We start from the raw sequence: 12,255 nt of genomic DNA, 5'->3' as shown, positions 1-12,255 counted from the left end.
GCTCCTTCCGCGCGATGTATTACTACCATCAGATGTATTTTCTATTCTATCTCTCTCGACACATGGAAATCTATCTACCGCTGTGCAACAAAAGAAATTTGATACAAGTGTATAATTTTACAGAAGTAATAATAAAAATTATTTTCATATGAATTTAATACATACCATCGATTTCACTACTAGCAAATGCATAATGAAACCATTCTTGTAAAGACTTAAATTGCGGTGGAAATAAAACACTTCGACTTAATCTACATACGGTTGCCATGGAATGATGTCTCGCGTGTTGTTCTTGCTGGTGCCCCAGACTGATGGTTAATGTCTGTACAACATGAACGTCATACGTGTTGGGCGCTGCGTGTAAAAAGAAATAAATTTATGATATATCTTTGATTTATAAAACGTGGTTCTATAACATGATAACTGATATTTAATGTTAATTACTTTCAACACTTGGGATTTCTTGAGCTTCTGTAGCGAAACTTATACAGGGCTCTTTTAACGAAAACAAAGCCCAACTTTTACTTTTAAAATTAATTCCGTGGAAACACGCTAAACTAATATTACAGCCGTGAAGCTCCATTGTACCACCAAGAACGGTGCCAGTTGATGGCAAAGAAAATCTTAGGCTTCCTAATTGAAGACCAGCCACTTGGGCCAATACTCTTTGCCAATGTCTATGATGTCTAGCATCTGATATCGCAGTCTGATTTAAACTCCATGGACCTCCTATAATAATAATAATAATAATAATAAATTATTATAATTATATGATATATTATAATTTTCATGATGACCAATAACTCCGTCATAATGCGATACATCATAACACTGTCAATTTACCATCAATAGCAGATTTTTTCTTTTGTTGTCTTTTCTTGATACTACTATTGTTCATTCTTTGATGCTTTGGTTGTAACGAGCTAAATACTCGTTTGCTACTTTTAAATTGTTGACTGAAAAACTCATCCAGTTTGTAAAACATTTTCAGTAAATCGGCTGTTGTTGACTTACTAATCATAATTTGTAATTGATCCCAACCCAAATCACCATGCATAAAAATGATAGCGGGCCTAAACATTTTTTTCTTATGTATTTATGTATAGATTTGTAACATTTTTGTAACACATTTAATTTCGACAAGAGATTTAAGATTGTGTTTCATTGTTGTTTACTTAATTAAAGCAATGTATTTAAATTCATTAAAATTAAAATACCAACCTTCGGGTTGGCATAAAAGCATCACCACTGCTGCTACGATTAATCTTCCATTCGTCTCTAAGAGTAACATCTAACGAAGACACTCGAGACATTAGTACACTTGTTCCCATATAATCCAATCGTAATTCCAACGCAAATAATTTCAATCCTACTGTGTGATCAGGTTCTATTCCTGGTTCTTCGCGAATGTGTACTATACGTAAAAAGTCATACACAAAATGTAGATTAAACTTCATAATACATCTATTTACATAAATTCATTGTTGATTTATCAATTTACGTAAATTTAATTGTTAAAAAACTCACTATAAGTATCAATTCTACTTAATTCAATTGTTCCACCGACTATACCACCTTTCGCATCTAAACTCGACCCTCCTAAACCAATACCTATGTACAAATTTTTATGTCCTGTGCTGCCAATAGACAGTCTCCCGTCTGATCTGAAATCTTTTGTCATCCAGCTAACATTGCCCATTACATTACCCATATTCATATGCACATTTAGACGCGTAAAATTCACTGCGAATAATACCAATGTTTCCCATGCAGATTCTCTTAATTTGATTTCAGACATTTGTTTATCGGTAGTAAAACTCCAGCCTCTTCCAATATCTTATAAGAGTAACATTTAATAAGTAAATAACGTTAAGCTTCGAATTTATTTTTGTTAATTATACAAACAATTGAAAATAGATACCTTTTAATCGGGTGGGTCTTGGCATATCACTTTCCAAGCTTAATTTTAATTTTTCTCTGTTTAATATTGGACTTCTTTCAGGTGCGCTTTTTGACAATGAATCACATGCGTGTCTGTCGTAATGCTTCAACAAGGAACTTCCCATAACCGCTTCTTCCTGATTTGATGGAATGTTCCCATCCTCTTCGGGATATGCGGTGCCTGAACTTAAATCTCCTAAAAATAAGCGTCTCACGATGCTACGCCGATACCAAGCCTTCGGAAATGCCAGAATTTCTGTTAATCGACGCATATCGTATTTAAACGAAGCAGATCCAATATCAATAATTGCTAAAAAATTAATATTAAGAAAATTTATTAAAACAAATAAATCGTTAAGTATCTTAATAAACTATATTTAATAAACACAACATGTTGTTTCTCGATTTGTATTAATGCACATACTTGAAAATCGTATGACTGCACGACCAGTATCCGAAAGCTTCTTAAGTTGTTCACTTTGAAAGTTCAATTTCCTACTTCTCGATAGATGAAATTTTACAAATTCAACATTGATGCTTAATGAATCTTTTCTCTCACTATCGGATAAGGGCGACCACTGTGCTTCCTTTAGTCCTGTTTTCTTTCCACCGCCATATGGATGAAAAATATAAACAGAAAAATCTGCTAAACAACCTGTGACAGATAATCCACCAATAGCCGAACCTATTTCCTTGCTTGTTGTTTGTGATTTAAATTCTCGAAATTCGATTAACTCTTCCTCAGCACGCTTTGATGAAAAAATGATATCAAGGGATGGTAATTGCAACATACATTCTACTCTTGAAACTGGTAAACACGAAAATCTACAAAAAGATTGAAAGTTATAAAACGAAAAATATTCGAGGATTTCATAAAATTTATGTTACATTATTCGTTAATATACCTAAATGTAGATGGCTGCATATGAAAATACACTATGACATCAACGGGAAAACTGGCATAAACATAATTGCTACTTGCAGCGGTGGCAGCCCATGATGTATTTTCTGTATTTTCTAATAAAAAGCCAGCATTCGTTTGCACATTACTCTGAAAGTTATTCTTGCTCGGAATTGGTTCTAGAGTTTGTTCTAAAAATTCAAGAATATGAGGACTGATAATAGTTTCCTCTGGAATACTTTGAAGAGTCATCCAAGCAAAAAGACTAGCTTTTTTAGTACTAGATTTTCTAAGTGCTGTCACTGTAATTGGATTTAACAAATTGTTCTCAGCAGATACACGGGGAGATAATGATTCTTCTGGAAGAGTTTTAGATTCGTAATGAACCTGCAAAATAATTTCCTTTTATATCACTTTGAAAAATATATAATTATCAATAGGTGTAAAATGTTACAATGTACCTTAACGTCTAACCCAGGAATATGAAAAATGGTTAAATCTACCAAAGGCACACTTGTATGCTGCAGATATTTTAATCGAGATGTGCTAGTTGTTGATGGTTTCTCTTTACTATTTAAATGTTTCCTACTGCTACTGGGACTGCCAGGTTGAAATTCAAATGTACCACCAGAACATGATCTTTCTTTCTTCATTCTACTCAAACTATAAAGCAAAGAAAAATTCAAAAAGTCATAATTATTAAAACAATTAAAAGTTATATAGTATAGTTAAATATTATATATATTATTTAAAAGTTATATATTATATATATTATTTACAGTTTAATTTCATCTTCTTTTCCTGGATCTTTTGTATGTAATACGCACTTTCCGCTATTAATTAAAACTTTGACATCGAGTTCAAAATCTATATTAGGCTCTTGAGTTTTTTGAGCTGTAATAAATGGTGAAGATGTTGATGAAGCTTGTTCTTTTCCAAATGAATCAAGTAATGGTGCACTGCAAAAAAAGAATAACATATGCTTTTGATATACTTTATAATAAATATATATCTCCCCAAAAATAATATAAATTATTGACGGTACATACTGTCCCTCCATGCTATCGTAACTAGATGTACAACTAATATCTTTATTTTTTTTTCTCAATTCAACTCGTTCTCCTTCTATCTCGATAGCTTCTGGCCATTCTAATTCTCCCTCTGGTAAACTCAAATCAGAACTAGCGCTGGGTAGAGATGATTGCCTGACAGAAATCACAAATACATAATTCATATTTTTATTATTAATAAAATTTTAACCGTACCTGCACATCGTATGGGTATCACTAAAAGTGACTCGTGGTCCACTAAGTCCTCTTACTCGCAAGGAAGCTGATCTATATAACAAAACGTTTTTTTTTTAATTAAATACGCGCGCGCATGTATTTCACATTTATTTCACATTTAACTTTAAGTTAAAATTATTAAAAAAAAAATAGATTTAAAAAATATCGTTTAGTAAATCATATCTAAAAGTTAGACACTCTTCCCTCCACACACACACACACACGCACACTCAAATAAATACATACCGACTAGGACCGCTTCTAGGACTGCTTTCATAACTAGCTGAATTTGCCGAATTAATTTCAGTATTCATATCTTCTGGGCTTTCTAAATGATGTTCTGGTGTGGGTGAGGGCACAATAAAGGATCTTGAACGATATGTATTCGTTTTGCTACCGAGACCTAATTTACCCTTAATACCAGAAGCTTTTACAGATTGTCTTCTTAGTTTTTGAATCATATCTCTGAAAAACATATCTCATATATCAAAATGTACAATTGTAAATAAAATAAATACAATTGTAAATAAAATAAAAAAGTTATTTCATAACATACCTTCTAAAATCTTTGAATACCATCGCTTCCAATTCATGCAGACGTTTCATTTCCTGTTCAATTGTTCCATGTGATGCGCCCAATGATCGCAAATCATTTATAATTTTAGCTTGTTCGTTCATCTCTTTTTCTATTAGTTGTGATCTCTTTTTTGCATCAAGTGTAGGATCGAAGATAAATGCCGGGAGACTGTCCGTCCAATTTTTCGATTTTTTCATTAATATGCTTTCCTACAAATGTACATAAATTTAATTTGTATAAATAAAAGACATCACTATTTTAATTCAATATTGAAATACTTAATAAAGTCTGAAAGTAAACTTAAGCTTTGTACGTCAAGATTTTATGCACATATTATGTAAAATACGTCTTTCTTCCGTCTAAGTCTATATTACTTATTTAAAGCACGACATAAGCAAAACATAAAGCACGAAAGTTACGTACGCGTGCGTATAAAGGGCAAAAAATAAAATTAATTAAACCATACTTTTTTTTTAACCTGGCTAGTGCTATTTTCTGGTTGATCACCATCATCACTGTCATAATCTGGAGGAATGTAAATATCATCCTCTTCTTCAGAACCAGTTAACATTGTTAATGTATGCCCAAGAGCTGATAATTGTTGTCCTACATTGACATCAAGATGAATATCAACTCCTTCCATTTGCCATTGAACGTTCAAGATCCATTTAGCGTTATCTAAAAAAAAATAAATTATTTTTAAAAAATTCTATACAAAAAAATATTATGTAAAAGTTTTATATTTCAAAAATTAAAAATAAAGATCATACCAGATTTATCTTGTTTTTGTGCGATAGTTCTACTACATACTTCGTACGTGCCTTCTGATACAACGCATAAATTCATTATATTACTATCAGTCATATCTGGTTTCCAATCGTCCAAAGAAGTTTCAAAGTCTTCTGCAAATCTCAAGCATAACCCTACAAATCTAATAACAGAGATATGATGAATTAAAAAGTTAAAGAATCTATACTATAAATGAGATTAACACACACACACACACACACACGCGCGCGCGCGCGCGCGCGCGCACTCACACACATACGGCTGTACCCACACATACACACATACATACACATATACGTACCTTCCTTTACTAACTAAACTACCGCTACTACATGCAGATATGCTTGTATTTTCAAGTGTCACTACAACAGCCCCTCGCGATTCTCCATCATAAAGGCCTCTATTTAATCTCCAATTATTCGGTGGCAAGGGATTAAGCGGCAGACATATGCCCATATCATCAACTGTTAATTGCAAAAATAATGTTCCAAGATGAGGTGCGCTGAGTTGACTCGTTAATTGCCCAAATGGAACTTTTTCAAATACTTGCTGAGTGGCAGTTAATACCTCTTTATTCAAATTAGATCGCTTTTCATTCCAGTATTCATATGCGTTTTTGTAATTTAACCAAACGAGTATGGCTTTATCGATAGCTATCGGTTGTATATAAATTAGTGGACGTTTAAGAGTAATTAAAACTACTTCCTTGTCTTCACCCTGAGCCATTTCCTCTTGAAATGCATTTCGTAGTCCTATTCTAGTATTGAAGAAAGCAAACTGCTGAAATTCGGGCTCTGCTTCTTCAAACAATATATTCTTTAGTAATTGTCCTAAACTTAAATTAATATCAACTTGCGCTTTGCCAAATAATTTCATATAGGGATTAGGTTGAGTAGCTCCAGAAACATTTTGCACTCTGTTAGATAATTGAAATTCTACCGCGCCGGTTTCTAATCGCACTGCCGAATTAGTTGGAGTTGTTGCAGTCAATTGAATTCTCTGTAAAGAAATAAAATTTTTTCCGTGATAGTAGATAGTATTTTCTAAAATTAATCAGAAATTAATACGGATTTATTAAAATGTTATTTGCAAATATGTAAATATGCAAAACGGAGAAAATGTAACAAAATTTTACAAAAATTTTTTTACCTTGATACGTATAATCAGCGAGAATAAAATTCGTTTCAAAGTAGAATTGGTTGATTCGTCATCTTCGAGCCACAAAGGCACTGGCTTTTCCCCCCCGTAGACTTTCTGTACTACCTCGTTTACTTCTTTCATAAATACTTTTTGTACAAATACTAAATGATTTAAAAGGTCCGTCGTTAATGAATGCTCAAATACTCCAATATCTGCAGTTGCACTCAAATAACTACCTTGTCTTAATACGACACCATCTGCAAAAAATTTCATTTAAAATATGCTTATTGAAACAAAAGATACATCATTTACCTACTACTTACCTGCTAATTTGCTATCATTCAAATTGCTGCTTCCATCTTGAATGTATTCGGCTGAAACGTGCACTTTAGGTAGTTCGATACTTGCTTCAGATGGTAAATTTGCTTCCGTCACTTGCAATTTCGTCGTGAAACTTAGATTATGATGAGGCAAATCTATAGTAAACTTAGCCTTGCTGCCTGTTATACCGGAACTATTCACTTGATCCATCTTATATTGTGCTTGCAGAGACGGTAACAATGCCGCGGTTATACTTAGACTTTGAAGTATTATGTGGAACTGCATAACGATAGGTTCTAAAAGACCAGACACGGCCTGTGGCTTTTCTACGTCAATCGAAGGAGCTGGAGCGTAATGATGCGGACTGCCCGGAACAGTGTCTACATCGTCTTGTTGTTGGCCTCGCGACATTCTCGATGATGTTCTAGTAACTCTTAATTCCTGTAATGTAATTTTTTTTTTATTTACATACATCTCTTTTAACAATTTAAATATTATTATATGATCAATATTTACCTGTAGTGTTGACGATAATTGTTTGCTGCCTCTGGTCATCATCCCATGCAAGGCTACGGGATGCTGTGGTATATCAATGTTTACAGCGCCGACAGTCAGTAAACCGCTATTCTTGTCTTTTTGACGTCTCGTAATACTAGAATACAAAGCTTGTGATTTACCAACGGTAACTTTTACGACTGTCTGTTGACTGGGAGCAATCCCTTCCAGTAAGACAATCATAGTTCTACCAATTTGTCCAGTCATGCTACATTCTAAACTTGCAGGTCGCGATTTCTTGCGGCAAGTTAGACTAGCGTGTAAACTAGTAATTTCTGCCTCAAGTTTTAAGCCACTCAAAGTAGCTAATAATCTGGTTCTATGAATTCGTGCGACGCCAAAAATAATTAGTCTGGTTCTTTCACCCGTTACAATATCTATAAATAGCATTCAATTATTAAAGTTGCAAAAATATGGGAAATGTTACAAAAAATATTCGATATTTACTTAATTCTCTCGATGGAGGGATTGGCGTTGAACTATTCTCCGCGTTCAATCCTTTTTCAATATCAACATCCTTGGTTTCATTCAAAATTTCATATTTTCTTCCACTTTTATAATGTTCCGCCGCATCTGCGGGTATCGAAAATCGATGAGTAATAGTTTTAGTTTCTGGGCGAGTTGCATATAAATCCAGAAGATAGTATATAGTTTTCCAGCATCGTGGCGTTAAGTGTGCACTATCTTTACACGTATCCGTGAATTTATCTAAACCAGATCCGCTAGGACTTGCTCCGAAACTGGGCGTAATAACGCCTTCGCTTAAATTAATATAACCCTTTACACTTTTGCCAGTACTTCGTAACTTTTGTGCGAAACTTTGCGGCCGAGATCGTACAGTTGTACTTGATAGCATTTTCGATTGATTTGGTTCAAAACTGCTATGAAGCAACGGTGCTTCGGTCTTCTTGCCGCCAGTAAGAAACTGTTCTTGTAAATCGGATGCTAAAAGAATATTTCATCAATAGCAGAACAAATCATCATGTATACATAATTATTTATAATTAATGAAATAGAGTATATATTTACTGGATGATGAACCATTTTTTGCGATGTTGTCATTAACGATTAAGTTAGTATTACATTTTCCTTCAGGTTGTTGCTCTTTTAACTCCATCTGTGTCTCTTTAACATTTTGATACATGTTACTTATCTGATGTAATAATCTGAGAAGAGGCATGTTTACTTGCTGACTTATATAACGGATATTTAAACTAATGTTAACCACTGTACTAGTATGTTTCTTTAATTGGCCTCTAGATATATATAGAACATTTTGTTTTTGTATCATATCATCTACTGTCATATCGGCCATTTTTTTAATATCAATATCAACGCCAATTCTTTCGCATAAAAATGCCGGTGTTTCTGGTGGTATATCGAGATAAAATTTTGAGTTAGTTCCTTTTTTTGGCTGGCATTTGGTATCTATAAGTATCAAAATGAGGAATATATATATATATATATATATATATATATATATATATATTTGAGGATAATACGTCTACATCTACAATTTACCCTAAGCTTACTTTTTTTCTTATCTGTCACTTTTCCAAATTCGCTTACGACTATATCAATACGCATGGTATCCATACTGCCTACAAGAGATAAATTTGAACCTAATGAATCTAAGGAGGACATATTATTCACATTTCCTGATCCAATAACTGATAACATCTGTTGTGGCATAACTGATAACGATGATAAAAGTGGTTCAAAAATCAAATGTGCATCCAATAATCTCAGAGAATCTTTCATTGGATACAGAAAAGCGCCACTCTGTATATCGGAATCTTCAGTGTCATCAGTAGTCATAGTATTAATCTTTGAATCCTAAAAAAGAATATTTTTAATCGATCTTTCATTGAAGCAACATATTTGTGTTGTAAAGTAGCAAAAGTTGCGTCTTTTTAAATGTACCTTTATAGACTTTTGCTCTGTACGAAAGACCTACATAAGCAAGAACGGAAATGTAGATAAGCATATATTTTACATATGAACGCATCTTTACATTTCCGCCAATAGATTCCTTACATTTTAATGTTTTATCGGCAGTCTTTATATCGTGACGATACAATGATTAAACTTACCCAATTTCCTTTTAAATTTCCTTTATCATTATCTTTTATAAATTCTTGCTGTTTTGCCATCCAACTATACAGGTCTTCGCCTGTATTTATAGGTTTTGTAGAATGACTTGTAGGAGATGTAACTTGATCTAAACTCCCAGTGCTATGTTGACTACCATGACCTACACCTCCAGAATAGATGCTAGGATTGGAACCAAGTTGATGCGAATGCGAAATATGAATTTGTGGAGTTTTCTCTTCTCTCAATGTTCCATAACCTAACATAAAAATAACTTCTAAATTCAATAAATAAAGTTATAACTAATAATAATAATAATTATATCTAATTACTACAAACTGAATAGTAAATAAAGATGCAACAATAATAAAAGTTTTCAAGATGTTTATAAAGAATGAATACTCTAGAAACACGTTAATAAAAAAAAATAATAAAAATAAAAAAAAAAATACGATAAAAGTACATACAAAATTGCACAATAATAATTATACCCAAAAGATGGGATCATGCACAATGACATTATTCATTGTCATTATTATACTAATTGCTTTGGTCAAAGATGAAAATAAGTTGCTGATTACTACTTATACTGAGAAAATTAAACAATTCGTTCACTGTCCACTTACTTATATTATTTGGTTCTCGCGTTTGACTGAATAACCCACCGCTGGTGAGCAAGGGGAAAACGATACTTGCACGTGTACTAGCAGGCACTTGTGTTGGTTGTAATGTTTTTCCTCTCTTTGGAAGAGCTACGGGTGGAGAGGGAGAGGAAAATGAATCCGGGCCTGGAACCGGTGTTGCTATAGGAGTTGTATCTTTCCCGCGAGGAGAGCTTACAGGCACCGTCAAACCATCACCACATATACCTAGTCATTTCCACATGAAGCCAAGGTATTTGTATAAGGTAATTTCGTTATGTTCATTAATTATAGCACTAACAAAAGCTAGATAGTTGGATACTAAAGAGTAGAGTTTACAGAGAGCAATGGGAGAAGAAGCATTTTAGACAAACATAGATAAGCATTTATATACACAGGGTTAGTAATAAAGCTTTGAAAGCAAAATGATTTCTGATGGAGTTATAATGACAAATATATGCTCTGAAATTAATATACTCTATACTGAGACGTAACTGCATCTTTGAATCAATAAAAAATATTGAGAAATGTGTAAAAATACATAAAAATATAACAGATTTAAATAATTTTAAAAAATATATAATTTAAATCAAAAGATCTTATTATAAAGATCTTAATTATTTTATCATCTGTTTTTGTAGTTTATAAGATATACTGTAATATAAGCAATAATTAAAGTCATTAAAATTATTATGCATATTATTTATAAATAATTTAATTGTTATAAAGAGTTCGTCTACAAATATTTTATCATTATTAAAAAAAATATATAATGTTTACTGTGTAATTTGTAATACCTGATGTTTTATCTTGTCCACCTTTGATATGTGTGTGTTTATGCATATGGTCCGTGTGGATGAGCATAGCACATTCATCTGTCACTTCTTGATCATCAACATCTCCTGCACTACCCTCCCCATCGGTCAACAGATTTTCCTATAAATATCAGCAAACCAAAACTCAAAATATTTTTTTATTTCTAGCAAAATCAAATTCCACTGAAATATTAAAGAATTTTATATATCATAAAAAAATATATTTTGCTGGTATTAATATATGCTCATTAGAAAATTAACATATGATCAAATTTGTTTTTTGATTTTCTTATAGCATTAACTATGTTTTAAATGAAATGTCTTTGAAAGCGCTTTAAAGCTGATTTTATAAAATAGCACAATATAGCATAAGAACTTTTGCAATATAACATAAGAACTTTTGCTAAAGAACTTTTGCAGAAATATCTTATAAAAATATTTTCAAAAGTTGTTGCACATGTACAATTATTTAGATAATCACATTTATATCCAAGCATTTCGCACCTGCACCTATGATAAAAGTTGTGTGTGTGTGTGTGTGTGTGTGTGTGTGTGTGTGTGTGTGTGTGTGTGTGTGTGTGTGTACAGGGTGTTCGGAAAGTGCTGGGACCCCTAAATAACTTTTGAACGGATAGAGATAATTGAATGAATTGAATGAAATTTAGAGGGCATTTATCAAAAAATCTATCTTTTGACATAAGGGCCAACAACCTCATCCCCGGGGGCTCGGAGGTAAGATATAGATCAAAAATCTTAAATGGAATAAGTAGCTTGTTTGAAAGGTCTTTTCAATGAGCCCTCACTTTGCAACTCCCCATGAGGCGGGGGTGAGTCACAAATTTTAAAAGACAGGGCTCAAGTAAAAATCTCTCGAAGAGACATCGCACGACTTAGGCCCCCAGTCATTTGCATTCTTTATTAAAATATGTGTGCATATTTTCGTTATTGTTATCGTTATAATGAAAACATGCACACATATTTTAATGAAGAATGCAAATGACTGGGGGCCTAATGCCCGATTCCATCAACGTAGATTTACTTTAATCTCGGTTTGCTTTTCATCTTTTTCTAGTTCTAAAAATTAGAAAAAGATAAAGAGTAAGAATTGAATCGAGATTAAAATTAATCTACGTTGGTGGAATCGGACATAACTCGTGCAATGTCTCTTCGAGAGATTTTTACTTGAGTCCTGTCTTTT

General features: G+C 32.8%; 1 protein-coding gene across 9 annotated transcripts in view; it reads right to left on the bottom strand.

Annotated features, from left to right (window-relative positions):
- tweek (transmembrane protein KIAA1109 homolog tweek) overlaps positions 1-12,255 on the bottom strand; it is a 28,842-nt gene that overhangs the window by 6,342 nt on the left and 10,245 nt on the right. For 4 of the 9 annotated variants that reach the window (XM_089074328.1, XM_089074330.1, XM_089074335.1 and 1 more), the window contains exons 18-45: positions 11,040-11,178; positions 10,228-10,470; positions 9,604-9,860; positions 9,434-9,463; positions 9,043-9,346; positions 8,540-8,938; positions 7,958-8,455; positions 7,472-7,887; positions 6,958-7,396; positions 6,644-6,891; positions 5,796-6,493; positions 5,476-5,636; positions 5,172-5,383; positions 4,685-4,914; positions 4,375-4,593; positions 4,108-4,179; positions 3,892-4,047; positions 3,622-3,801; positions 3,304-3,505; positions 2,847-3,229; positions 2,366-2,766; positions 1,922-2,251; positions 1,528-1,836; positions 1,222-1,414; positions 844-1,073; positions 445-729; positions 166-354; positions 1-80 (exon numbers count right to left, since the gene is read on the bottom strand). The exon at positions 1-80 is cut by the window's left edge and continues 127 nt beyond it. In XM_089074328.1, coding sequence (XP_088930454.1) covers positions 1-80; positions 166-354; positions 445-729; positions 844-1,073; positions 1,222-1,414; positions 1,528-1,836; positions 1,922-2,251; positions 2,366-2,766; positions 2,847-3,229; positions 3,304-3,505; positions 3,622-3,801; positions 3,892-4,047; positions 4,108-4,179; positions 4,375-4,593; positions 4,685-4,914; positions 5,172-5,383; positions 5,476-5,636; positions 5,796-6,493; positions 6,644-6,891; positions 6,958-7,396; positions 7,472-7,887; positions 7,958-8,455; positions 8,540-8,938; positions 9,043-9,346; positions 9,434-9,463; positions 9,604-9,860; positions 10,228-10,470; positions 11,040-11,178 — 7,503 coding nt within the window. Of the gene's footprint in view, positions 81-165; positions 355-444; positions 730-843; positions 1,074-1,221; positions 1,837-1,921; positions 2,252-2,365; positions 2,767-2,846; positions 3,230-3,303; positions 3,506-3,621; positions 3,802-3,891; positions 4,048-4,107; positions 4,180-4,374; positions 4,594-4,684; positions 4,915-5,171; positions 5,384-5,475; positions 5,637-5,795; positions 6,494-6,643; positions 6,892-6,957; positions 7,397-7,471; positions 7,888-7,957; positions 8,456-8,539; positions 8,939-9,042; positions 9,347-9,433; positions 9,464-9,603; positions 9,861-10,227; positions 10,471-11,039; positions 11,179-12,255 lie in introns of those variants that run through there. The other 5 variants (XM_089074329.1, XM_089074338.1, XM_089074334.1 and 2 more) reach the window with 4 other exon arrangements.

Source organism: Pogonomyrmex barbatus, unplaced genomic scaffold, assembly GCF_055798465.1.
Source record: "Pogonomyrmex barbatus isolate J1 unplaced genomic scaffold, ASM5579846v1 scaffold17, whole genome shotgun sequence".
Classification (NCBI taxonomy): domain Eukaryota; kingdom Metazoa; phylum Arthropoda; class Insecta; order Hymenoptera; family Formicidae; genus Pogonomyrmex; species Pogonomyrmex barbatus.
The sequence above is the reverse complement of the archived record's forward strand: the minus strand, read 5'-3'. Positions and strand labels throughout refer to the sequence as shown.